The 26,464-nt window shown below is 40.1% G+C and overlaps 1 protein-coding gene across 4 annotated transcripts in view; it reads left to right on the forward strand.

Moving 5' to 3' along the window:
* MYOCD (myocardin) overlaps nt 1-26,017 on the forward strand; it is a 44,525-nt gene extending 18,508 nt beyond the window's left edge. For 2 of the 4 annotated variants that reach the window (XM_063456062.1, XM_063456063.1), the window contains 12 exons: nt 7,196-7,251; nt 10,376-10,451; nt 11,181-11,342; nt 14,123-14,301; nt 17,777-17,899; nt 18,114-18,358; nt 19,394-19,541; nt 20,257-21,207; nt 21,764-21,892; nt 22,698-22,820; nt 23,772-23,829; nt 24,581-26,017. In XM_063456062.1, coding sequence (XP_063312132.1) covers nt 7,196-7,251; nt 10,376-10,451; nt 11,181-11,342; nt 14,123-14,301; nt 17,777-17,899; nt 18,114-18,358; nt 19,394-19,541; nt 20,257-21,207; nt 21,764-21,892; nt 22,698-22,820; nt 23,772-23,829; nt 24,581-25,122 — 2,792 coding nt within the window. In that variant the 3' untranslated portion in view covers nt 25,123-26,017. The remainder of the gene's footprint in view (nt 1-7,195; nt 7,252-10,375; nt 10,452-11,180; nt 11,343-14,122; nt 14,302-17,776; nt 17,900-18,113; nt 18,359-19,393; nt 19,542-20,256; nt 21,208-21,763; nt 21,893-22,697; nt 22,821-23,771; nt 23,830-24,580) is intronic. The other 2 variants (XM_063456064.1, XM_063456065.1) reach the window with 2 other exon arrangements.
* The last annotated feature ends 447 nt before the right edge of the window (nt 26,018-26,464 follow it).

Below are 26,464 nucleotides of genomic sequence, written 5' to 3' on the forward strand. Positions count from 1 at the left end.
ACATATCCAATGGAATATATATATGGAAAGGTAGTTCAGAATGTGTGACTTTACATACTATACTTACAGCGTATCTCCTATTAATCATTTCACTGTGAAGGAATCTCTGTCAATGTATATTTATTATGTAAGATGTGTCAGCCACCGGGGGACTCTCACTGGTAGACTTGGGTTCTGGTATGAGAAGCATTGTCTCAAAGAAATATCGTACAACATTTTAACTAGCATTTAACAACACTTTTGTTTTCTGGGCATTTTGAAGGCTTTTTTTTAATAGTGTTGTCTATATAGTATGGTTTTGTCAGTTGCCATGTTAACCTTCACTGAGCACGACAGTTAATAAAAATGTATTTGGCCTCTATTTTAATTCATGGTGTGGCACACAACTCTTACAAATCTTACCTTGAGTATTGTATTCCGTTCTATAGAGCAGATCCCAGGAAGATATAGAGAGGTAGTGATAGTACGTTATAGATCCCTGGTAAGATCTCACCTAGAGTATTGTGTTCAGTTATATAGAGCAGATCCCAGGAGGACATAGACAGGTAGTGATAGTACTTTATAGATTCCTGGTAAGATCTCACCTATAGTATTGTGTTCCGTTCTATACAGCAGATCCCAGGAGGACATAGACAGGTAGTGATAGTACTTTATAGATCCCTGGTAAGATCTCACCTAGAGTATTGTGTTCAGTTCTATAGAGCAGATCCCAGGAGCACAGAGAGGTAGTGATAGTACTTTATAGATCTCTGGTAAGATCAAAAAAATGGGTCACAAGAGAATATTGAGAACGGGCAGCAGCTGAAATAGCTTGCCCTTCGGTGGGTCCCCGCTCAGATCTCAAGCTGGTTTTTGTGCCATTACAGCGAGAACATCTCTGAAACATATCAGACTGGTCCCACCCATATGGGCAGTCCAGATCCGAAATGCCAGCAAGTTCCCTCTGCACGAGAGACACAGCAACCCCACAAGATGAGCTAGAACCAGCTTGAGCTCCATAAGTTTAAACGGTAATCCAGACGTGGACCCCTTGCTCACGGTGCCTAGAGAGATATCAGCTATGCCTCACTCCCAAGCAACCAAGTCCTGCTGAATCTTCAGAGCAGAGACTGGGCCCCTTAAAACAGCATTAACACCCAGCACTCCCAAGCAACCAAGTCCTGCTGAATCTTCAGAGCAGAGACTGGGCCCCTTAAAACAGCATTAACACCCAGCACTCCCAAGCAACCAAGTCCTGCTGAATCTTCAGAGCAGAGACTGGGCCCCTTAAAACAGCATTAACACCCAGCACTCCCAAGCAACCAAGTCCTGCTGAATCTTCAGAGCAGAGACTGGGCCCCTTAAAACAGCATTAACACCCAGCACTCCCAAGCAACCAAGTCCTGCTGAATCTTCAGAGCAGAGACTGGGCCCCTTAAAACAGCATTAACACCCAGCACTCCCAAGCAACCAAGTCCTGCTGAATCTTCAGAGCAGAGGTATCATCTCTGGAAGATCTACTCAAGAATACCTGTATTACTGTTTCCTTTAAACTCTTATTTTAAAATTGTGTTCTATTCCATCTTCCTCCCTATACTATCACTACTTAATTGATACCTATATCTCCCATCCCGATCTTCTGTTCTTGTTTTGCTTAAAGCTGCTGTGATCATGTCATTTTATGTTCATTCTTTAAGACTTTTTGTTAATTGTTTGTTTACCTAGTGTTACTACTCACTGATAATCTTGTAAATTTATGTTCATGGTTTATGACTTTCACCTATCTGATCCTTCCTATCTTTTTATCCCAAATGTTATCTCCTTTTAGTTTTTCATCTCTAATTAATTACCTCAATAGCCCCATGTCTCCCCACCCATAATAGTGTGTTTTATTTCTTTTTTTTTTTTTTTTCCTAACCTCAGACCTTATATTTCAGACTGGGCCCCTTAAAACAGCATTAACACCCAGCACTCCCAAGCAACCAAGTCCTGCTGAATCTTCAGAGCAGAGGTATCATCTCTGGAAGATTGCCCACCCACCCCTCCCCACACCATCCCGCCCCATGGTCGACAACTTACTTATAGATAGTGCACATCAGCTGGTTTCCTTAACACACCAATCAAATCACTAAACCTCTCCTCACCTGAATATATTTAACACACTGCATCCTTACATTGGTTTAATCACTCATTGATATTTGTGTGTTTGTATATATGATCTACATATCTATATAATACACTTTTTCTAATGTTCTCCCTTCTATTTTTCACTTTAACACTAACTTCTCTCATCACTAAAATATCGCTATCCTTTCACTCACCTATCCCTAGCAACACCATAATTATTACTTCAACCTTACTCCCCTCCCCTCTCTATTCAGCCCATGCACTCTACACATACCTTTCCAGCCTATCTCCACCAACTCCTCACAAATCCTCTACATACATACCCTCCTACAAAACTTTCAAATCCTACTCCCACCTTCACTTCCTTTCTATCCTTCTGCTCCTAGCTGCTGGTGATGTCTCTCCTAACCCCGGCCCCCTCGCAACAAACTCAGCACATACTAACCCAAGGATCCACACTAATCTCATACCCATCTCATGTTCCTCTAAATCCTCCTTCAATACTGCCCTCTGGAACGCACGCTCTGTTTGCAATATAACTAAATCCACTGCTGTCCATGACTTCTTCATCTCTCGTTCTATAGATTTACTAGCCATAACAGAAACCTGGCTCTCCCCCTCTGACACTGCCACCCCTGCATCTTTGTCCTTCGGTGGTCTCCAACTTACCCACAACCCAAGAAACTCTGAATGTAAAGGTGGTGGTGTTGGGTTTCTCCTCTCCCCTCACTGCTCTTTTAAACCTCTTCCCACCCCCCCTTCTCTCTCTTTCCCATCATTTGAAATACACTCAATTCGCCTTTTCAAACCCTTCTCTGCTAACATTGCTGTTATTTACCGCCCCCCTGGTTCCCCTCTTCTCTTCCTTGACCACTTTGCTGCCTGGCTACCCTATTTCCTCTCTTCTAACATTCCATCCCTAATTCTCGGGGACTTCAATATTCCTATAAACCCACCTTTGACCTCTGCAGCCACCAAACTACTTTCCATCACTTCCTCCCTCGGGCTATCGCAGTGGGCAGATTCTCCCACCCATGTAGCTGGCAATACCCTTGACCTAATCTTCACTTATGCATGTACAGTATCTAATATCTGCAACACTCCATATCCACTCTCTGATCACCACCTCTTATCATTTGCTCTCACATACCCCCTCACCCAAAAACCTCAGCCTAACCCCCCTCAACTCAGGAGGGACCTTAATTCTCTTGATCTCCAACAGTTGTCATCTGACATTGATTCACAACTGCTGTCCATCCCTTCCCTCTCCTGTCCTTCACAGGCCATCTCCATATATAACTCTACTCTTACATCTGCCTTGAACACTGCAGCGCCACTCCAAACAAGCACCTCAAGGAGGACCCGCCCCCAACCATGGCATACTAAATCAACGCGCTACCTGCAAAGATGCTCCCGTTGTGCTGAACGCTCCTGGAGGAAGTCTCGTACACAATCAGACTTTCTCCATTATAGATTCATATTGTGCTCATACAGTGCAGCCCTTGCCCTTGCCAAACAGTCCTATTTTTCCACTCTCATTAGTTCATGTTCCCGCAACCCCAGGCGTCTCTTTCACACCTTTAATTCTCTTCTTCACCCTGCTGTGGCCACCCCCAAAACAAACCTTACTGCTGATAACTTCGCATGTTACTTCACTGACAAGATTGAACAGCTAAGGAAAGAATTCTCCCCTCCTTGCCTTTCTGTTTCTCAATCACACATAGATCATGCCTTTCCTACCCTTCAGACATTCTCCCCAGCTACTGACCAAGAGGTGGCTGCTCTTCTTTGCTCCTCTCGCCCCACCACTTGCCCGCTCGATCCTGTCCCATCTCACCTTATTAGATCTCTCTCCACTTGTCTCGTGCCTTCTTTAACACACATCTTCAACTGCTCGCTCTCCTCTGGCATCGTCCCTGCTGACCTTAAACATGCCACTGTAGTACCTATACTAAAAAAACCATCCCTCGACCCATCCACCCCCTCTAACTACCGTCCCATATCCCTGCTCCCTTTTTCCTCAAAGCTTCTGGAAAGACTTGTCTTTACCCGTGTGTCTCATTTCCTCAATTCCAACTCTCTCCTTGACCCTCTTCAATCTGGCTTCCGCCCTCTCCACTCTACAGAGACTGCCCTTATCAAAGTTACTAACGACCTAATCGCAGCTAAATCCAAAGGCCACTACTCCATACTAATTCTTCTTGACCTCTCAGCGGCCTTTGACACCGTTGATCATGCTCTCCTTCTTCAAACTCTTCAATCGCTTGGTCTCTGTGACTCTGTCCTCTCATGGTTTTCCTCTTATCTCTCCCAACGCTCATTCAGTGTCTCCTTTTCTAATGATACCTCCTCCCCTTGCCCTGTCTCAGTTGGAGTTCCCCAAGGCTCCGTCCTTGGTCCCCTTCTATTTTCTCTTTATACTGCCTCTCTTGGCAAACTTATTACCTCTTTTGGATTTCACTACCACCTGTACGCTGATGACACCCAACTATATCTCTCCTCCCCGGACCTCTCCCCTGCCGTCCTGCAACGTGTCACTGCTTGCCTTTCTTCCATCTCTGACTGGATGTCCTCCCGCTTTCTGAAACTCAATCTCTCAAAAACTGAGCTCCTTGTCTTTCCTCCTCCTAATACTGATCCTCCTCTTTCGCTCTCCCTCCAAGTTTGTGGTACCAACATCAGTCCATCCTTGCAAGCACGCTGTCTTGGCGTCATACTTGACTCTGGTCTCACCTTTGAGCCTCACATCCAGCATGTTGCCAAATCCTGTAGATTCCATCTTAAAAACATAGCCCGCATCCGCCCCTTTCTTGCACCAGATACTACCAAGGAGCTTGTCCATGCTCTAGTAATTTCCCGCATGGATTATTGTAACCCTCTCCTGATTGGTCTTCCCAAAAGCCGTACTGCACCCCTACAGTCCGTAATGAACGCTGCTGCTAGACTGATTTTCCTCTCTAGTCGTTTCTCTCACACCTCACCCCTCTGCCAGTCCTTACATTGGCTTCCTGTATGCTATAGGAGTCAATTCAAGGTACTAACTCACACCTATAAAGCACTGAACAACTCTAGCCCCTCTTATATCTCCTCACAGATCCATAGGTATGTCCCTTCTCGGTCTCTCCGTTCTGCCCGTGACCACCTCCTGTCCGTTGTCCGCACTCGTACGGCCAACTCGCGCTTGCAGGACTTCTCACGGGCGGCTCCCTTCCTATGGAATAGCCTGCCTACCGCCATCAGACTCTCCCCTAGTCTTGCATCTTTTAAGAAGTGCCTTAAAACCCATCTCTTTAGGAAAGCTTATGGCCTCCAAGACTAACCCTTACCTCACATACCTGTCTCTTTCCCTCTCCTAAAGGGCAGCCCACCTTATTTGATTGTAAATTCCTGTCCTAATGTGTTTTACACCCCACCTCCTATAGAATGTAAGCTCGTTTGAGCAGGGTCCTCTTCAACCTATTGTTCCTGTAAGTTTATTTGTAATTGTCCTATTTATAGTTAAATCCCCCTCTCATAATATTGTAAAGCGCTACGGAATCTGTTGGCGCTATATAAATGGCAATAATAAATAAATAAATAAATAAACTGATGATGCCTAACAAGGCTGAAATGATCCTCTGGGGTTGCTGTGTCTGGGGAAAATAGGGACTGCAGTGCGATGATAGAGGCAGTAGTGTTAGGGGATATGAGCAGTAGTATGAGGGGATCGGGGCTGTAGTCTAAGGAGACAGGGACTATATGGTAGGGGGCTGTAGTGGGTTAACAGAGGCTGTTGTCGGGTGGTAGGAACTGTAGAAGGTTTAGGGGCTGTAATTTGGGGATTAGGAGCTGTAGTGGGGGATAGGGGCTCTAGTGGGTAATAGGGGCTGCAATTAGGGTAGGAGTTACAATTGGGAAGCTAGGGCCTGTATTTGGGAATAGGAGCTGTAGTGGTGGTTGATACTGTAGTGGGGGAAGGGATTGTAGAGGGGGTAGAGACTGTATTGAGGGGATATGGGGCTGTTGTAGTAAGGTGAGGGTCTGTAGTGGGGGTTATAGAGTGTAAATGAGATGTTGGGGGCTATAGTAAAGGATAAGGGCTCCATGTGGGGGATAGGGGCTGCAGTTTGGGGAATAGGTACTCTAGGGGGGATATGGACTGCATTTGGGGGGTAGAGATTGTAGTGGGGGAGAGGGATTACATTTTGGAAGTGGGGACTATAGTGGGGAAAGGGGTTGCAGTTGGGTGGTAGAGGCTGAAGTAGGGGTAGGGGCTGCAGTGGGGGTCAGGGGCTGCAGTTGGGGATAGGTATTCTAGGGGGGATAAGGACTGCATTTGGTGGGTAGGGACTGTAGTTGGGGAGAAGGGCTACATTTTGGGGGTTGTGACTATAGTGAGGAAAGGGGGCTACAGTGGGGGTAGGCACTTTTGTAGGGGTTAATGGTCTGCATTGGGGTTTAGGGGCTGCAGTGGGGTCATAAAGGCTGTAGTATAGGGTTAGGAGCTGTAGCGGGGCTGTAGTAGGGCATAGGAGCTGAAGAAAAAAACTAAAGTATATTCCACTCCCCCTGAAGCTTACCTTGGGCCATGGAGGGAGGAATCCAGTTCCCTGGTGGCCTGGTGGTAGATGTGCTGCTTTATCTGCTCCTTCCAACCTCCTCTGGGGAAAAATGAGAGCATTATCATGGTAACTTGTGTCAACGCTCTGATACTTAGGAGGATGGAGAAGTGGTTCTGTCCAAGTTCTCCTTTCTACCCCTGCTTCCAGGGGCCATTGCAGGTGAAGCAGATCTTTGATCTCCCCACCGGCCAGCTGTGCAGCCCCCTGTCTTATAGATCCCTAATAAGACCTAACCTAGATGTTGTGCTCAGTTAAACATACCTCTAGGAGAATATACAAAAGTCGTTAATAGATCACTAATAATGCTAATAGATCATAGGAGCCTAGAGGTGCATAGAACAAGTGAATGTGTTTGCCTTTCAATGGAAATATTAGGAAATGGCAAAAGTGTCATCCAGGAATATAAAAGACCTTCCTTCACAAGCAGACATGTACAGATGCAAATGCAGTTGTTTATATTAAACTACTTTGTTGTTTGCCATTTCTAGCCCTGAAGAACCCAGCTGCATTCCACGAGCAGAGGAAAAACTTGGATCGAGCCAAGGTAGAGTCTAATATCTCTTTACTTTTCACAATAAATCAGAAAGTGTGCGTTTCCTGTTCACTTTGGACATTAAATACTCTGCTGTGACTTATTTTTTTGTTCTCGAATATCCCTTCCAAATGTGATTTTCTGAAAGACGTAAGATGAGAAAAATATAGATATAAAATGACACTTTGGTTTTGTAAACAGAAGTGGCGTGCAGTGCGAGCCCAACACAATTAGTTTAGTTAAACACCAGATTTACGACACAATTTGGAAAGCGTTATAGAACTGTATACACACCGCATTCTAGAATTATTTGTAGAAATCAGATCGTTTTTAAAGAAGAAAATGTTTAGAGCGTATGGCACAGAAGCCAAATTACTAAAAATTAAAGAACCATTAAAGGAGCACTATAGTGCCAGGAAAACAAACTCGTTTTCCTGGCACTATGTAGTCCTTAGGTCCCCCCCACCCTCATGGCCTCCTTCCCGCTGGGCTGAAGAGGTTAAAACCCCTTCAGCCACTTACCTTTCTCCAGCGCCAGGCTCCCTCTGAAGTCATCAGGAGGAGGAGAGTTCCCCTGGGGAACTCTCCTCCTCCTGCTGACTTCAGATCCGAATGCGCATGCGTGGCAAACCGCCCATAAGAAAGCATTACTCAATGCTTTCCTATGGACGTCAGCGTCTTCTCACTGTTATTTTCGCAGTGAGAATCGCGGAAGCGCCTCTAGTGGCTGTCAGTGAGACAGCCACTAGAGGCCGGATTAACCCTCAGTGTAAACATAGCAGTTTCTCTGAAACTGCTATGTTTTCAGCTGCAGGGTTAAAACTAGAGGGACCTGGCACCCAGACCACCTCATTGAAGTGGTCTGGGTGCCTAGTAGTGGTCCTTTAAAGTCACCCAGATCACTTCATCTCAATGAAGTGGTGTTGGTGCAGTGGCCCTGTCATTTTAACCCTTTTTTATTTTTTTTTATAAACTGCAGGGTTAAATTCACCTCTAGTGGCTGTCATACTGAGACCCACTAGAGGCACTTTCCCTGCACTGACCGGGTAAAACACGAAAGCTCATAAGAAAGTATTGAATTTAATCTTTCCTATAGGGAAGCTTGGTTGAGTGTGAGATACTCATCGTGCATGCACATCAGGTCCCCAGTGAATCTGTATGAGGACAAGCAGAGGTTTCTATTGCTAAGGCTATAGTGTTCCTTTAAACAGAAAAATTAAACTCAAAACCTGTGTGAACATAAATCCTAGGTTCAAAGCAATGTGTCCATGCTACAGACCCAATAGAACGTTGGAGGCCGATTCTAACAGTGCTTCTAACAAACAAACAAACTGCGTACATGGAGACAGTGTAAGGATGTGTTCAGTTGTAATACAAATGGTCTAAATGTCACTATAATTATTTTAAATGGATCTCCTGATCTCGAGGTCAAGTGCAATCGGAAAAAATGTTGCAAACTTGATGACAAAGTGAAAGCAAGGTCTGGAATATTTGTAACTTAGTAAACAATGCAGGAAACGTATCAAGACAAAATAAGTACTATTTTAAAGGAACACTATAGTTACCTAAATTACTTTAGCCAAATAAAGCAGTTTTAGTGTATAGATCATCCCCCTGCAATTTCACTGCTCAATTCACTGTCATTTAGGAGTTAAATCACTTATTTTTAGTTTATGCAGCCCTAGCCACACCTCCCCTGGCTATGATTGACAGAGCCTGCATGAAAAAAAAAACTGGTTTCACTTCCAAACAGATGTAATTTACCTTAAATAATTGTATCTCAATCTCTAAATTGAACTTTAATCACATACAGGAGGCTCTTGCAGGGTCTAGCAAGCTATTAACATAGCAGGGGATAAGAAAATCTTAATTAAACAGAACTTGCAATAAAGAAAGCCTAAATATGTCTCTCTTTACAGGAAGTGTTTATGGAAGGCTGTGCAAGTCACATGCAGGGAGGTGTGACTAGGGTTTATAAACAAAGGGATTTAACCCCTAAATGGCAGAGGATTGAGCAGTGAGGCTGCGGGGGCATGTTCTATACACCAAAACTGCTTCATTAAGCTAAAGTTGTTCAGGTGACTATAGTGTCCCTTTAAGGGCAAAGTGTTCAGAGACATTCCACTGGTTTCCATGGTGACTGCCCTGTTTTGACTTCCTATATCTCTCCCAACAGCTCATCGTTTGTGGGTGTAAAACGACAATCACAAACATACTTTTTTTATAATTATTTTGTTTTACTTATGATCTGTTTTTATGGTCCGGATGCATCGGAATAAAGCATCGTGCATGAGTGCAGACCAGCAAATTGAATGCACACAATAAACATTACAATACTCCCAAACTGCCTGCATTCAAAGAAATAAGTCTTTTTAGAAACAGCTGATATGATAAAACGTTACCGGAAATGCACTGACTCATTCTTCACTAATCATAATATTTGCCTCCTGGTTTTCAAATCAGAGAATAAAATGTGAGTTTTTTTCTGAAACTTAAAACCCACACATTGTCATTTGAACTTGCATGGGAATATCATAAATTGCTTTTGACAACTGGTCTGCTTCATCCAGGACTTTCAAGGACAAGTCTTTAACCCAGCAAGTGCTATAAATTATCGAGATCCCATTTGTGGTGTCAGCGATATGTATGTGTGTGTGCGGGCATACACATACAATATATCTATTATATATAATTTATTTATTCATTCAACCTGACACCGCAAGTTCAAATCCTGCCTTTTTACAAAAGTATGCCAGGATAAATAAATACAATTCGGACGGAAAAGAAACTCCACTCTAAATTACACTTGGTTCCTACAAGATTTCTGCTTCTATAAGGAAGAAGATGTGGCTGATATTTTTTTAGCCAATCTTCGTTTTCCCCATTGTTTAATTATGCATATCCCATAGACTCCTATCCAGCAGTGGTTAATGGTATACAGAGTCCTGCATGTGTGAGTAGTTTTAGTCATGAAAAGACATGAGTAAAAATCAGCTGCCAAATAGCTGTGCTTTTCGATCGCTACATAGAATTTTTATTTTTATTACTTGCTGTGGGCTTGGATTTAACTGTATTACATGAGTCCACTGATCAATTAATGTTTCCTTTTTTATTATTTCTTTTGTTTTATGTAAAGCCTGAAGACTGTTTAAAGCACAAGATAAGAAACAGACCGGAGAAGTGTGGACTGATTAACATGCATATCTTTCAGGGTAAGTCCAAAAATCACCAATGTATACATAGATTTGTACTTGGTCAAACCACCTACGAGCTATTGTTCTTTGTCTGGCTCATACTTTAAGGATGACTGTGTCCTGTCTACTTGGATATAGTTACTCACTAACGTGATTTGCAATAATCACATGGCGTCCGTGTCCTCTTCAGTGCCGAGGAGGAGTCTAATGAGCATGCGCAACGAGTTCAACATGCATTAGACCTTCCCCATAGTAAAGCATTGAATCAATGCTTTCCTACGGGGGATATGAAAATGTGGGATGTCCTCATGCAAAGCGTGAGGACATCCAGCATTATTACACAGAGTGTTAAACTCCATGAAACAGCAGGAAGTACCTCTGTGGCTTTATCTAAAACGGCAATATTTTAAATTGCAGGGTTTGGGGGACATGGACACTGCGCCCAGACCGCTTCAATGAGATGAAGTGGTCCAAAGGGCGATAGTGCCCCATTAATAGTAATATTCACATAAGGATGGTGCAGAATATAGCTGTTCAATAAAGCTGTGCTTTTTGATTTTTTTTATTAGGAAGATAAATTATTCCAGTTTGGTGTCACAGATATTTGGTGTTTTTTCTTACAATCCCACCTTAACAGAAAATCTACTCAAGTCATACCATATGTTGGCTTTGCCGACTTGCAGACCAGTTACTGAGCTAGACAGAGAAATGGCTGGAAAATGACGTCTTTTGAATTTGGGTTTCTAGATTCAGCTGCAGAGGGCTCGGCTCAGGCTGCCCAAATGAAGCTAAAAAGAGCTCGCCTTGCTGATGACCTGAATGAAAGAATTTCACTCAGACCAGGTCCACTTGAGCTGGTGGAGAAGAACATTATTCCTCTTGAGTCCAGTGCCAAAGAGGCCATGAAAGGTATAATAAGTCATTAGCTCTCCTCTGCTTCTACCACCTTCTGGTCCGAAGGCTGAAAGTATCTCAGTTCTTTTGTTGATTGATTGATTGATTGTGATGCAGTTAATAAACCAAGAATGGGTTTATTGATAATGGAAGTTTTTGGACATATCTGCATTTGATTCTATTGAACTTTTTCGTTACTGCGACTGTTACGGGGCCAGTTAAGTCCTATGTATCTGCTAACTCTCATGTATGAAGTTATTAGTAGTAGTAGTATTAGTTTTATAGTGGCAATATATTCTGCAGAGCTTTATAATTATAGAAAGGGGATATTTAGAGAAGAAGAAGTCCCTGCTGAAATGAGCATACAATCTATGATGATTTGAGGTTGGCCGATATATATCATTGGGTTCTATTTCCAAGGCAGTGATGATACCTTCGCTCTAGCCAGCTAATTATAGTGATATTCTGTAATGCTCAAGACTGGTACCCATTGTAGATTAAGGAACTGCTTGTAGAACAGACTCCAGGATTTTGGGAACCCCTTTCCTGCTTTTTGCTTGTATAAAGAATCTGAGGCTACCCGTCAGGCTTTTTATCGTTGCTGCTAAGTCATTAATGATTACAAGTTTCACGTTTACAGTAGAGCGTGAAACTGCTATGGAGTGTGAAGGTGTTGTGTACAAATGTCGTATGACGATGGCATGCAAGTCTGAAACAACTGATGTTTTTCTGTAGACTTGCTCAGATTTATCAAACCAGAGATCAAGATGTTTGGACCATTTTGTTACAGATCTATTAAAACAATTGATTAAATATGTCCCAGCGGCTTTAAAAACATTCACTGGTCCAAATCTATGAAGCACGAATTATCTGGCTTTAACGTCTGCAGATAAAATGTTTAGACGCTGCAAAGTGTAGTCGAGATATTGACGTCATTTATAACAGGATTGGAGAGGAGACGTTCCAAAGCTTTAATAGTTTCCAAATGCCAGGCATCTCACACTGTGCTCCAAGTTGGCACATAGCTGAAGACTGATATCACCAGCCCATTACCAGGTTTCTTGTCAGCACCCAGGGCTCACAATCAGTGGGGCTAGAACAACGTCTACTTCTCTAGAGGAGACATCCAAGACATACCACAGACCAGTTTTTCGCCTGACATGTAGATGTGGGGAGCAATGTTTTCAGATAAATCAGTTAGTCAACGTTAGCCACCAGCATAGGCCACCTGCTAGTATAACGAACACAATACACAAAACCACTACGAAAAGTCTGTTTTAAGTTAGGTTACAATATTATACCCAGACAACCAAATACTGAAATGCAAGTAACGTAAAACAGATTCTAGAACAAGTGATTGTTCCCCAACGTTTAAATCCTCTACTCTGCTAAATACCTGCTTCATAACTAAACAAATCCATCTGGAATATAAGCAATATTCTAATTGTCCAGTTCTTGCCTGGCAATAATTCTTTGATTACATCAAATTTTACCCCATTCAGTTTCTGCGGGTCGGATTAATTACACATCTGATGTAATTGATTATATTTCTATCCCCTGCCGCACACTCTGACTGTCAGCTGTCTAATTATTTAGGTCGATAAATTATATGGTGGGGGGTGAAGATAATTGGGTACAAGAGGCGTTCTAAATATATATAAAAAGTAATTATTACACACTATAATGTCTAAACAAGCATTAATTTAATTAACTTGGAGGACAAACACAAGTCTAACCACTTGCTGGCCATGAAAAATTGCTATTAGACCCAATCTATGATGTGTAATAAAGTTGCACAGATCTTTAATGCCCTGTGAATTAATCAGATTTTAAAAAAGAGAAAAAAAAAACTCTTTCAACTTGTCGTCATATTGGGGGATTTGATACAAACAGGGGACAAAATGACTAATCCTGATAAAGTAGGAAATCTCTTCAACAAACGTATTAACCATCTCACTGAAGTCCCCAGAGGGATGGCTCCCTGATAGTCTGACTGGTGCATGGCTTTTAACGAGCTTTTGGAAACTTGTTTCGAGAACACGTGAGCCATTCCCACTCTTTTATCAGGTCCAGGAGATAGGGTGATGCATGCCAAATGCCAATAGTAGCCGTTATCTGTGTACTTTTTTTCCTACACACCCCATGATTAGTCACCAATACACTTTAACTAATCAGTGCCACCCAGGAATCAAGAGCTACTAGCAGATTGTTCCAGGCCTGGAACATCTCCTGAGTACGTGTCACAGACAGAAGTAACACATTGCATTCAATCAGTTTGTGCAAACAACCAGACTCCTCCAAAACGTCACTGGATACTGGAGGCTGTTGAGAAACAGCTCCGAATTTGTTTTTACTAGTGAAACCTACAAACAAAAGTTTGGGGCTTTATGTTAAAGGTGCATATGCAAGTTCTGCTGAAAAAGGGTCAGCCAGGTTTATTTATGTTTTTGTTTATTTTATATTTCACCATTTTAAACCATTTTAAAAGACGGTACATTTGTTTTTTTCGTTTAAAGTTTTATAGACAGTGTACTGCTCTATAATGAATGGGGGAAAAAAAATCTTTACCATTGAATCGGTTCTACCTAAAATAGTAAGTAGAGGAAACCAGGTAATTTTGGTATAAATCGATAAAACCCGTGGTGTAATTTGTCACTTTCTGTAAAATTTTATGATGAACGTACATTTTCTGTAGACTCACTAGCAGAAATAAACTGTATAAAAAATTATTATTATAAAATTATAATTATGTTAATTATATATTATTTCAATATGTCAACTTCTTATTCACAAAGGTAACCAAGTACACTTTCCAAAACCCGTGGATGCCTTTGCCTTTGAGGAAGACAGCAGTAATGATGGCTTATCCCCGGAACAGGAGCACCGTAAAGAACTGCAAGTTCATGCATCTAAATCTCCACAAGAAGTCAAGAACCTGGAAGCCACTAATTCTCCCCAATCCCGTCTGGCCCAGGTAAGCACCATGTTGGTCTGATTTAAAGGCTATTCGTTTTTTAAGTTGTAACCTTCTGAATATTTTAGTTTTAAGGTGGAACATTTTGAGTAGAGACTTTTTAACCTCGATTGCTGACTGCACAGTTTGCCATCTTTTATTGAATATTATTTAGTCAAATTCCTCAGCTATCTTGTAAATCTGAAAGGCATAACAGTTATAAGAAAGGATACAATGATATATGAAGAACCTGCGGCCACTGGTAATAGCATGAGTCATAGGATGGAATTATAGGGAGAAATGTATAGGATTCAATGTAGACAAATGTAGCGTTCAACATTTAACAGAGAAAACTGAGCATATATGTTAAGCAGGGGTTGGCAACCTTTAGCACTCCAAATGTTCTAGACTACATTTCCCATAATGCTTTCACAGTCAAAGCACCAGAGGAGATGTAGTTCACAAAATCTGGTGCACCAAAGGTTGCCTACCATGGTGCTAGTGAGTGTTCATTGACGTAATCCTCGATGAAGACGGGCATGGAAAGACTTGATTGAGATAAACAATGTAGCTATGCACATTCTCAGGCATCCAGGCACAGGGAAGGAAGAGAGGTCCAAAGACAGGAGGAGACTGGTATTCTGGCTACAAGGTAGCACAATTACTAAGAGCAGATTGAAGTATGCTCTAGGTTTTTAAAAGTTCAGCAGAGAAACATAGAAACATAGAATGTGACGGCAGATAATGTCGTCGAATGTACGATCAGCGGTGGATTTGGGTGCCATGATGTCTGATTAGACCATGAAGAGATAAGCAACTAAATAAGAGGCGATTTAAGCTCTGGGGACAAACTTTCTAAACTGAGTACTTTCACCCGGGAGAAAATATGATCCTCCTTATATAAGCATATTCAGGTTAATATAACAAACTTTAAAATGATTTCATGATAAACAGGATTTTTTACGACATGACATGATGTATAATTCCCTGAGAGATGAAGTCATCCTGGTGAATTCAGTCAATAATTGGATAATAGCAGTTGGATAAGAAATCTAAAGGGTTATTCACTAATGTGAGAATTTAAGGTTTATTTCAAATTTAAGGTCAAAATTGTGGAAGTGGAAAAATTCTCTAAATCCGCTATTCTTTCCGTTCAACTACTCTGGCTTTAAATTTAAAATTAGAATTCTCATTTTAGTAAATAACTCTGCGGTTTAATAAAATACGCTACAATAAAACCTTGGCATGATGCGGCTGTTCTAATTTATTAACTATTAACTAATCATTTTTCGCCAGGCTGGCACAATTAAACTTCTTACATCATCTGACAAGGCAAATGAGACGTGTAATTAAGGATGTAATGATTAGAATGATCCCTTATCTGAATCTTTTATCGAAGGATAATGAAAAACCTGTGTCTGGAGAAAAAAAAAAAAAAAAAAAGCAGAACTAGTGCGTTTTGTTTAGAAAGCGTGGAAGTTGCTTTAAATGAAGTAAAGCATAGCTTTCTAACTCTCTGCATTTTAAAAATGCCCTATGACATCCCGCAGTGTTCTGCATAGACTACGCAGAGCGATTGCTAACCCCGGTGTGACAGATTGCTGGCCGGGCCTCTCACTCCTCATTCCTGGGTCTTTGTTACACAGTGTACTTGGCATTGTGGGCTCTGATTTTCCAAGCACTTAGGGCAAAAGGCCAGACTATTGTCTGCCTGGTATGTCTAATTGTAAGCTAATAAAGCACAATTGGTCTCAGAGGTTTGCTTGTTGGAGTGCGGGCATCATGCTTCAAAACCAGCCCTTGTAATTTTTAGGTGAAAAAAAAATCATTTTATGACCTAAAAATGGACTTTTACTTTTTAAGGCCTAACGTGTAAAAGAAAGTAGTCTTAGATTTTAAACAGCCATAGTGAATAGGATATTTGGCTGTAGTCCTTCTGGGTTTTGTCAAACCGTTTCCAAGCAGTTAAAAAAACAACAACAAAAAAAACAGAAAAAGCTACCACAGGACCTACGGCCCAGGCCCTCTGCTGACAGCGACATAATGCGGACGTTGTATTCCGTACAAATTAATTCAGGGTTGGATAGCAAAGTCAAGATGCTAGTGCTGTGCTAAGCTCCCTTACAGTAAATCAGAAAGTGAAGTTAATAGAGTGTTTAGAATGTCACTTTTAGTAAAAGGGAAAATGCTATTTTGCATTTGTTGTGTAAAAACAAACAAACAAAAAATATAAATAAGTTTATGGTCAAGTACATAATTGTGCTTGATGCTGTCCCTTTTAAATAAGAAAGGCGAACTTTACGTTATTAGATCATGAGAATCCCCTTTCGATCATTCTGTGTCATGTAAAAACATTAGCTCTCTAGCTCCTGGGTGGCAGAATATCCGTGAATTGGTAGCAGATATTTTTGGGTGGAAAGTAATCTAAGGAGTTTTACTAAGCATTGTCTATCAAGCAATTTAACTTGAGGCTATTTTACTGCTTATTTTATAGACTGTGCAAAGCTGGTATTGTAAGGGCTTTGTCATTTTCCAGACAGCGCATAGATTAAAGGACGGCCCTCTATGTCATTGCGATTTCCAACTTATATTTCAAATGTTTTAAGAGATCAGCAGACAGTATTAAGAATAGTGGTTTCTGGACCGGAGAAAACATCTGGTTGGAATGGATCTCTAAATTACCCTCAACTCCGAGGCAAAATCTTCTGAACCTTTCTTGTCCCGTGTTACTAATTAATATCACAAACAATGACTTCACACTAAATCTGGTGTGTTTTGTCAAATTCATTTTATTTATCCTTCCCATATCTATTCCATCTTTGTTGTCTTAAATGGATTACTTTACACACCCTAAGTGTCGAGGGTTGCAAGTGTACTGATCTATAATGAATGGGAAAAAAATTCATTACCAGTGAATCGGTTCTAGCTAAAATAGTAAGTAGAGGAAACCAGGTTATTTTGATATAAATAGATAAAAACCTGTGGTGTCATTTAGCACTTTCAGTGAGCCACTTCCTGTGCAACAATAACAGCTAAAGGGCAAAGCTTGGATATCTGAGGTCTGATTGGTATATAAATGATGGTGTGCCTCACCTTCTGGACAGAATGTACATGACATGTAGCTGTAGCTATGTACTATCAGTTTATTTAGAAAAGCCGTTAAGTAATTTGGAGAAATAAAAGTGATTCCTGGGTCCACTTATTTATTTTTAAAAGAAAAAAAATGCTTACCCAACAAAAAATATAGCGAGCCTTCCGCGTAAGGAGATAATAAAAATTCATTACTCACTCGCAGGTGATTGCGTTACTTTGGGTTTGTTCATTGTCAGTACAGGTATTCCGCAAAGCACTTGGTACAAATGGAAAATAACCGCACTCATAAAGAGTACCAAGAAATGACGAAGAACTTATCTTCATGAGTGCGGTTACTCTCTGTTTGATCTGCTTATTGTCTGAGCTCCGTAACTCTAAGTAAGGCTCTCTCTTCTGTTCTAAGAACCAGACTCCAGAGAATGAAAAAGATCTTCAGGATATGAACTCACCTCCAAGTCACTCGTGTTCTATGCACTCGGAAGGTCAGCTGTCCCCGTCCGTTCCACTCACGGGAGCCGCAGTCAAGGTATAAACTTTTACCCGAAATATCATTTTACTAGAAATGAGGAAAGAGTATTAACACAAGTTATTGCAATTTGGTATAAATACATTCCTGAATGAACAACGTATTCCATATTTTAGTGCAGCTGACAGGGATTGTAAGTAGTAGGAGTCAAAAATGAGCGTGCAACTGACAATGCCACTTTTTTCCATTTTTTTTTTTTTGGTCTTTTTAACAGTCTAAATCCTCAGCAGATTGTAAGAACAGACACAAGAAACCAAAAGATATCAAACCAAAGGTGAAAAAACTGAAATATCACCAATACATTCCTCCGGACCAAAAAGCGGAAAAATCTCCGCCTCCAATGGACACCGCTTATGCCAGACTACTACAACAACAGCAACTATTCCTCCAGCTTCAGATTCTCAGCCAACAACAGCAGCAGCATTTTAATTACCCAAACATGCACCACTCTCAACTCAAGTAAGCTTTCCATTTGTACTAAGTCATCTTATCTAGAACTGCATTGCTTCGCACAGAAATAGCGAGATTAAGGATAAAACAGCTCTTTATACTTTAAGAGAAAAACAAAACACTAATAAATAAAACGTGGCCCATCCTTAGCAAAACTGCAAATTCCCCTTTCCTGTCCCTTCCAAAATAAAGTCCGCACAACAAGATATAAACTGCCACCCAATCTGCATGCAAAATTATTATTGTGCAATACAGGCTACAATTCAAATATTATGAATTTACATATAGGGAAAATAGTTCACTTAAACCAGTTATGGCCATTCCTGGCTCTAATTTATGATCTACATTTCCTACGATGCTCGACCAAGCTATTTGTTTACATAGATTAAGAAACATCTGTATGTTTGCAAAAACAGTGGTAGTGGTTTGTGGCTAATGAAACCTTTTTGGGTTACACTGTAAAATGAAAAGATTCCACCATGAGATTAAGTTACTTAAAATATGAAGATGGACGTATATAATAAATAAGCAAGATATTATATTATATATATTACTATAGGGGTGCAAATGTTTCTATTGTTCCTGAAGACGTGCTTTACTGTAGTCTGTAGGTGTCCCAGTGGTATTATCAGTTCCAGATTAGTACTGTGCATTACCCTTATAAACCAGATCACGGAATAAAAATGTAGCACTCCTTAGCTGCAGATTTCTGCTATCTGACAGATTATCGGTGGATTGCATGTGAATGCACTTTTAATCACATAGAACTGTCTGCATGCGAGCAGAGGACCTGCAGCTGGGCTACTATGTAATCAAGTTACTTAGATCTCACCCTCAATTTCTTTGAGATTTGGAAAGGTATATAACTAAATGATAGAAGAAAATAACCATATATAGATATATATATAAAGACACACACTTTCTTTCTCTCTTCTCCACAAGCTTGGCGTGAATATAACTTTTAATGCACAAACTCTGACTCAGTACTTACGGGTTTTGTTAGGACATTTTCATATTTTCTGTTTGTCTGTTTTCTTTTTTTAGGCAGCAGAATGATCAAATGGTTCGGAATTCCAACCAACCTAATATCAACAGCCCATCTTTGTCTCCGGTGAAGACCACGTTTCCTGGACAACCAAATGTATCCTCCATGAAACCAGGTCTGCTGCCTTCCAATCTCGATGACCTGAAGGTAAGTTAAAATGTATTAAAAAGTTCATTTTATTCCAGAAACCACCCATAGAAGGATTAAAAACTAAATTTAAACTATCTTATGGCTCATTTATAGTATGCACTACTATGTGCTAGGTATTAATCAGAATGGATCCACCACACTACCCCCCCCCTTAGCCTCCTGTACCGATATTGAGATGCAGTGCTCTTTAAATTTCTGTGTACTGTGCATATCGCCTCCTATCTTCCCTATTTTAGATCCTTCTGACTAAGCACGGTATTAAGAATGGGGTAAGGTGGAGATTTTAATATAACTGCTCAAAACACGATTCAAATATTTCAATCAAAATGTTAAACTGAGATTGACCTTTAAGATTCTGAACATCTTTTTCGTTAGGGTCACAACAGCAATAAGTCCATGAGTAGAGTAGCTACAACACCAGATATAAGGCATTTTACAATTAAAAAGCATTCTTGGCACAATACTTGGGTGATCAATCATTTGTAAATGTATTACTATTTTAGCTCAAGAGCTACAATCCAATAAATAATCAGTCACTGTCCTCGGCTTTCAAGATTAACAGCACTCTTTTTGCTTGAAGATCCTGTGATTTACCCTATTAGGTTGAAAGCAAATGAATATATGTGAGGCTTTGCTTACCTATTGACCCTTGCGAAGGTGAATATTTCATAAGCTGTACATCTATAAAACAACTGTTTTTATTTGTTTCCAGGTATCTGAACTGAGGCAACAGCTTCGAATACGAGGACTACCTGTGTCTGGTACGAAAATGTCACTTATGGAGCGGTTGCGACCTTTTCAGGACTGTGGAGGGAATGCAGTACCAAACTTTGGTGAAATAACAACTGTCACCTTCCCAGTGACACCAAATAATGCACTTTCAAACTACCAGACTCATCCCTCCGCAGGAGTGTTATCCAATAGTTTCTACCAGTTTGGTAGTACCAGTTCCACTCCTCCAATATCCCCAGCATCATCCGACCTCTCTGTAAGCGGATCTCTGCCTGACACCTTCAGTGATGGACCAATGTCTTCTCCTCAGTTTGGTCTCCACCCATCCCCTATCCATCTGAGTGCTGAGGAAAGTCTAATGAGCAGCATGAACAGTGGCAGCTACCAAGCAGAACTGGAAGGAATTGATGCAGAGAAAGATAAAATGCTAGTAGAGAAACAGAAGGTCATTAATGAGCTGACATGGAAGCTTCAACAAGAACAAAGACAGGTGGAAGAATTACGGCTGCAACTACAAAAAAGGAAAGGAAGCGGTGCTCCTCAAGACAAGCAAATTCCATCTCAACATTTTTTTGGGGTGCCCATTAAACAAGAAAATGTATCTAGCTGTCCATTTGCCTCAAAGCAAATGGCTTTGAAAGCACAAACATCCAACCAAAGTGAGAAATTGGGTCCATGTGGTTCACAACCAATGTCCTGCATGGTTAATAATCACTGTATGGAGACATCTGTTCAAAACTCCATGTCTTCCACATTTTTGAGTCCACAGTGTTCTCCGCAACATTCACCTCTTGGAACTACTAACAGTCCACAGCATATAAGCTTGCCGCCATCTCCTAATAACCACTACCTACTGTCCGTGTCTCCGAGCACACATGGAGATGGAGGCACTGTTTCACCACATGTAAACAATCGAGTTCACCCAACACAGGTAATAAAAAAAAAAAAAAAACCCACACTATACTTGATTTACATGATCTGCTGAATGTATTATTGGAGCTTAGAAACTGATGCAAATCTTATTTGAAGGAGTAAAACCAACAGCCTCGTATCATCTTGATCTACGGGCATTGATAAATCTGCTAATGCCAAAATATATAAGAATGTAAATTAAAATAGCATGTAAAGTCAACTTATACTGTTTTAGTGCATGTCTTCTACAGATATATAATTAAATGAACTCTCTACTAAATGCACATTTATTGACACAATTTAGTAAAAGCTTGTAATACAATAAGCCTTTATTAAATAACCATCATTGATATCAAGCATGCAATACGCACAACAATTTTAAAAGACATTTGGGACTAAAAGTGCTAAAAAAAAAGTGACAATGTAACTTGTCTCTCAAACCAGAGTGCGAGAAGGGCCAGTTTACTACAAAAATTAAATATATAAAAAATAATTATAATCTATATGCGTGTGTGTATTTACACCATTAAACTCAGACTTTAACCTTTTTCTTTTTCTTTTGCTTAATTTTGCAGAGTGCTGTGAACACAGTCTGCTTTTCTCCAAACAAGACTAATCTTCAGTCATCGTTCATCGACCAATCGGAAAGCAAGCAGAGTAATAAAGATGGCGTCTCTTCCAAGAGTCCAATTATGCAGCGAAAGGTAGAGTAACTATACTGTGGGACTCATGTCAAAAACTTGAGAAGCATAATAGATCAGATGTCTTTAGAAAATCATTGACCACATATCCATCTAACCTGGACAGTGGTGGCATTGGTAATGCGGAAGCAATAATTTCACATTACTGATGCAGCTGTTGAGGGGGTGGTCCCCAGTTGCTGGGGAAAGCCATGGTTATTGCCAAACCACTTCTAAACAGTTAAAAAATGAATCAGGGGACTGCGCCCAGACACTCGAGTAACAAACCCCCTACAATGAGCTGTAATTGCATTGGTGATTAGAATGAGCCTTTTCATTAAACTGGAAGATATAGGAAAAAGGAATACATTTGAATTACATTAGATTAAATGATTATTTATTTTAATGTCCCATACAGTTGTTTCACTAAAGGACTACTGACATAACTGATTAGTTGTTACATTGTAACTAAACTTAGTAGAGTTGTAAGAGTCCATTTATTCAGATTTTTATTTGGAAACTCTTGTGAAATTTGTATAAATGTAGTTTTTGAAGATGGAAGCGTGTTGGCGCATGAAGCTCATTGGATTTTCCCATGGTGATTATATCTGTACCTGTATCACTATCGCTCCTTAAAAAAATGACTGCTACTAAAGTATAGGAGTTCTAAGGGTGACTGCTGTGTAGATTAAGATCGCATTAATACAATTCACTTTAAATTGAATTCTCTAAGCATGGAATTGTGTTCAGTAAGAAAAAAAACGAAAAAAAATAAACTTTTTTCAAACACACAATTAATACCCATATATTTACTTGTATTTCCATACAGATGACTGTTTTACAACCATCTCCCCAGACAGGGCAAAAGCTTTCAGTTCCATGCCCGAATTTCTCTAACGCAGCCCCAGCTGTCATAAAGCAACCACCCTCCTATGAGGATGCAGTCAGACAGGTAAAAAAAACAAATACAAATACAAAAGATTTTACCTGTCTCGAAAAATAGGCAGAACTTCTATAGTACTTTATTTTGTTTCGTTTTAAGAAATAAATAATTAACTTTGCATTAAAAAGCAGTCTGATGTTTAAGGAATTCAACAGACATAGAATAATGATGTTGCATGAATTTAAAAGGCAACATTTACACAACCTAATTCCAGATAGTAATGGTGGGTTGTTTGTTTGTTTCATTTTTTTTGTCTGTTTGTTTGTATTTCTTTGCCATGAATGAATTATGTAATAGGTCCTATGCTTTCACGATAGTCACCATGGGATCCAATGAGGCTCTCTGAGCTGCTTTCACAGAAGAAGCTGCAGTGATTTACCTGATCGCTACATCTTTCAAAAACATTTAATAGTTAAAGGTTTCGTAGTTTGTAAAAGGTTTGTAGTATGTCCTGGTCACCAATAGACATGGGAACTTGTTGAAGAAGGTTTACCTTCAAAATGCGACCATGTGCTGTGTTCTAGGTTAGGTAGAATTCACTTAGAGATTATCGGACCCAGGTAACCAAATACAGGAGAGGATTGTCAGGCACATATTTTGACTGGACTCTATAACTGTATAATTGGACAAAAAAATATGATTTATTAAACTAATATAGACGCAAAAAACGAACACCTGTTTCGTTGACATTTGTCTATTCATTGAAATTATGGTGCCATGTGTATGTGTACGTCACTACGAAAGGCTTATATCAACGACAAAGTTCTGCAGAGGTGAGCGTGTTTTGTGCTTTCCTTTGATTCACTTATGATCCCAATAAGAGCTTAAATAGCTTTCATTGGGATGGGGAAACGAGGAACTGTAGCTTTCTGAGAAAAGACTATGACATTTAAGACAGTATCTCGGCATCTTTCATGATACAAGTCATTTCTATTCCTCAACAAGACTTTTGTTTTCCAGCAAACAACAAGAAGCCAGCAAATGGATGAACTCCTTGATGTCCTCATTGAAAGTGGAGGTAAGATTGCCAAAAAAGATTCCCTAAACCCACCACTAGCTGTCTTTCTTGCAGATATGTCTACGTCAAAACAATGACTTTTTAGCACACCATGCTTCCTGCTTGCCTGCATTATCATGATCATATCAAAATGTTAGGACCAAGAGGAGATTCTAGAGCAGCTGTTTTATAAAGATAGATTAAACTAATCCAATGGATAGTTAGCGTTTGCTAATTAGTATGCTTGTCTGGGTTATTAATTTTATATAAAGTAATCTAAGTAAGAAAACATTGTTGAGGTTTTCTAAGTTGATTTTGCACAAACTTTTACTGATTCTGACTATTGGTAAGTTACAACTTGTGATAGTCTATACCAGAAAGTCTAAACTCTAAAACATAACACGGTTACATAATCCCAGTTACAATGTATTAATACATTTCTATTTCATAAGCATAAACCCCTTAAGGAGTCCAATGACTCTCTGTGATTATAACAATCTAAACTTTAACCCCTTAAGGACCAAACTTCTGGAATAAAAGGGAATCATGACATGTCACACATGTCATGTGTCCTTAAGGGGTTAAAGGCAATGTTCCAAAGCGGAATGTTTTGGTTATACATGGATGTGCTAGTGTTAAACAAGGGGGCCTCCTAGGCTACCATAGAGTCTGAGGAGCAGAGTATGTGGGCGATTAAGGACTTGAGAAATACTGTTGTGCTGCTACCCATAGCAAATGATGAATACTTATTTGGTCTCTTGTGTTACCCTAGAAATGCCAGCTAATGCCAAAGAGGAGCGACCATGTGCACAGCAGAAGCTCCACCAGCTTAATGTGTCAACTGGAAACTCAAATCCACAAACGCCCAGTGCTCACCTTCCTTACGACAATGGTCCAAACAGTGACAGTCACCTTGAAGTCTTATTAAATTCCCACAGCCCCGTTGGGAGATCCACTGAAATGCGTCTTCTTAAACTTGGAAATGGGGAGCCTTCCTTCGATGTAGTGATAGATGCATATCCAGGAAAAGCGACAGAGGAGATTCTCCCTTCCAGAGAAATTTTAGACACATCCCTTTCTCCAATGGAGACCCAACTGTCTTCGTCTTCTGCAGAAAGTGCCGCCCTCCATCACTTGAGTTTCACTGAGTCTCCTTGGGAGACCATGGAGTGGTTGGATTTAACACCTCCAAGCTCTGCTTCAGGCTTGGGCACGCTCAGCACTACTGGTCCTAGTATCTTCAACACAGATTTCTTGGATGACACAGATCTCAACCTAACTTCTGCCATGGACCTGCATTTAGAACAGTGGTAATGGACAGCAAAAAAAAAAAAAAAATACTTAATAAGACAATTAAAAAAATAAAACTTTATCAGTGAATGATATGTATTAAGATTAAGCCACAACAACCTTTAGTGACTAATGATGGTTCATTTAGTACATGCACCAGCTTTGTTGACTAATGTCTGTATTGGTTAATCTATGCAGAAGCCAGCCCGATCCTGCTACAAAAGCCCTATGTGAAACCTGCTGGAACAAACAGAACTATCTAAAAGCTTGTATATTACGTCCATCAGCAGATGTTTTTGGAACAGAACCAGTGCAATTATCAAATGTCTGCACTGAGCTTTTTAGATGAAAATCTGTTTTCACTTGAATATGTCCCTGCCCCGACAATTGAAAGCTGTACTTTTTACAATCATGGCTTCCCACTAATTGAAAGTAATTCTACAGACCAAAGACCGTCCTGGAACACTGTTTATAAACTCTGTTCTACTGCCAATTTTATAAACTTTGAAAACTTTTTCTTCTTTCTACGTGATTGGACAATCATTCTTTATCATTCTGAAGAGGATAAGGGGAAAAAAAACATGTGGGTCTTCCATGTACCAACAAATACTGCTAATTATTCCAGAAGACATCGCGATGAATTCTTTCTGCATTGGTAAACCTGTTTTTTAGGAAAATGTATAGGCCTGACACCATGCAAGCTGTACACTCACAAAGATCACATTTTTACAAGCACAGAAAAGGGAAACCACCACATTTTGAGAAGGGTTCGTGTGTACATGTTTTGCAAACTAAAAATAACGTTCAAGGATTTTAAGAAAACATAAAAGAAAGTTCTATCCAGTCCGTCTTAAAATGATTAGCAAGTTCATATTGTAGGGCAGTGGTGTCAAAGCTTGGCCTATAGTTTAAGAAAATTGAACTACTGAAAACATCTCTATCACATATTGAAATTTTGTATATTTTTATATAATGTGTTAATATGTTTATCTGGTGAGAAGAAGATATATTAACTCTAAAGTCCTAAAATGGAAAAAAAAAAAAACGTATAAACAAACTAAAATGTTATTGGTTTGTATAAAACAAAAAGTTTGCTTTGGTACGAACATACAATCAAAGTCTTTTACATTCTGATTAGTCAATTCAAATAGGTCTGTACAATGAACTTGTTCCCCAAATGTTGAACTGCAAAAAAATGCCCAAGTGCCTGTTCTAAATACCAGCCTAGATCACATTAAACAAATAAACTAAGTTGTCAAATAGCAACACCGTCCGGTCCTGCACAGGCAAATACAACGTTTAAGGCTCAGACTATCAAGTTGTAGAATAGTTCGTAAGGTTCAAGAAACTCTGTCTTAATCATAGA

This window comes from Pelobates fuscus, chromosome 5 (assembly GCF_036172605.1).
Source record: "Pelobates fuscus isolate aPelFus1 chromosome 5, aPelFus1.pri, whole genome shotgun sequence".
NCBI classification, from domain to species: domain Eukaryota; kingdom Metazoa; phylum Chordata; class Amphibia; order Anura; family Pelobatidae; genus Pelobates; species Pelobates fuscus.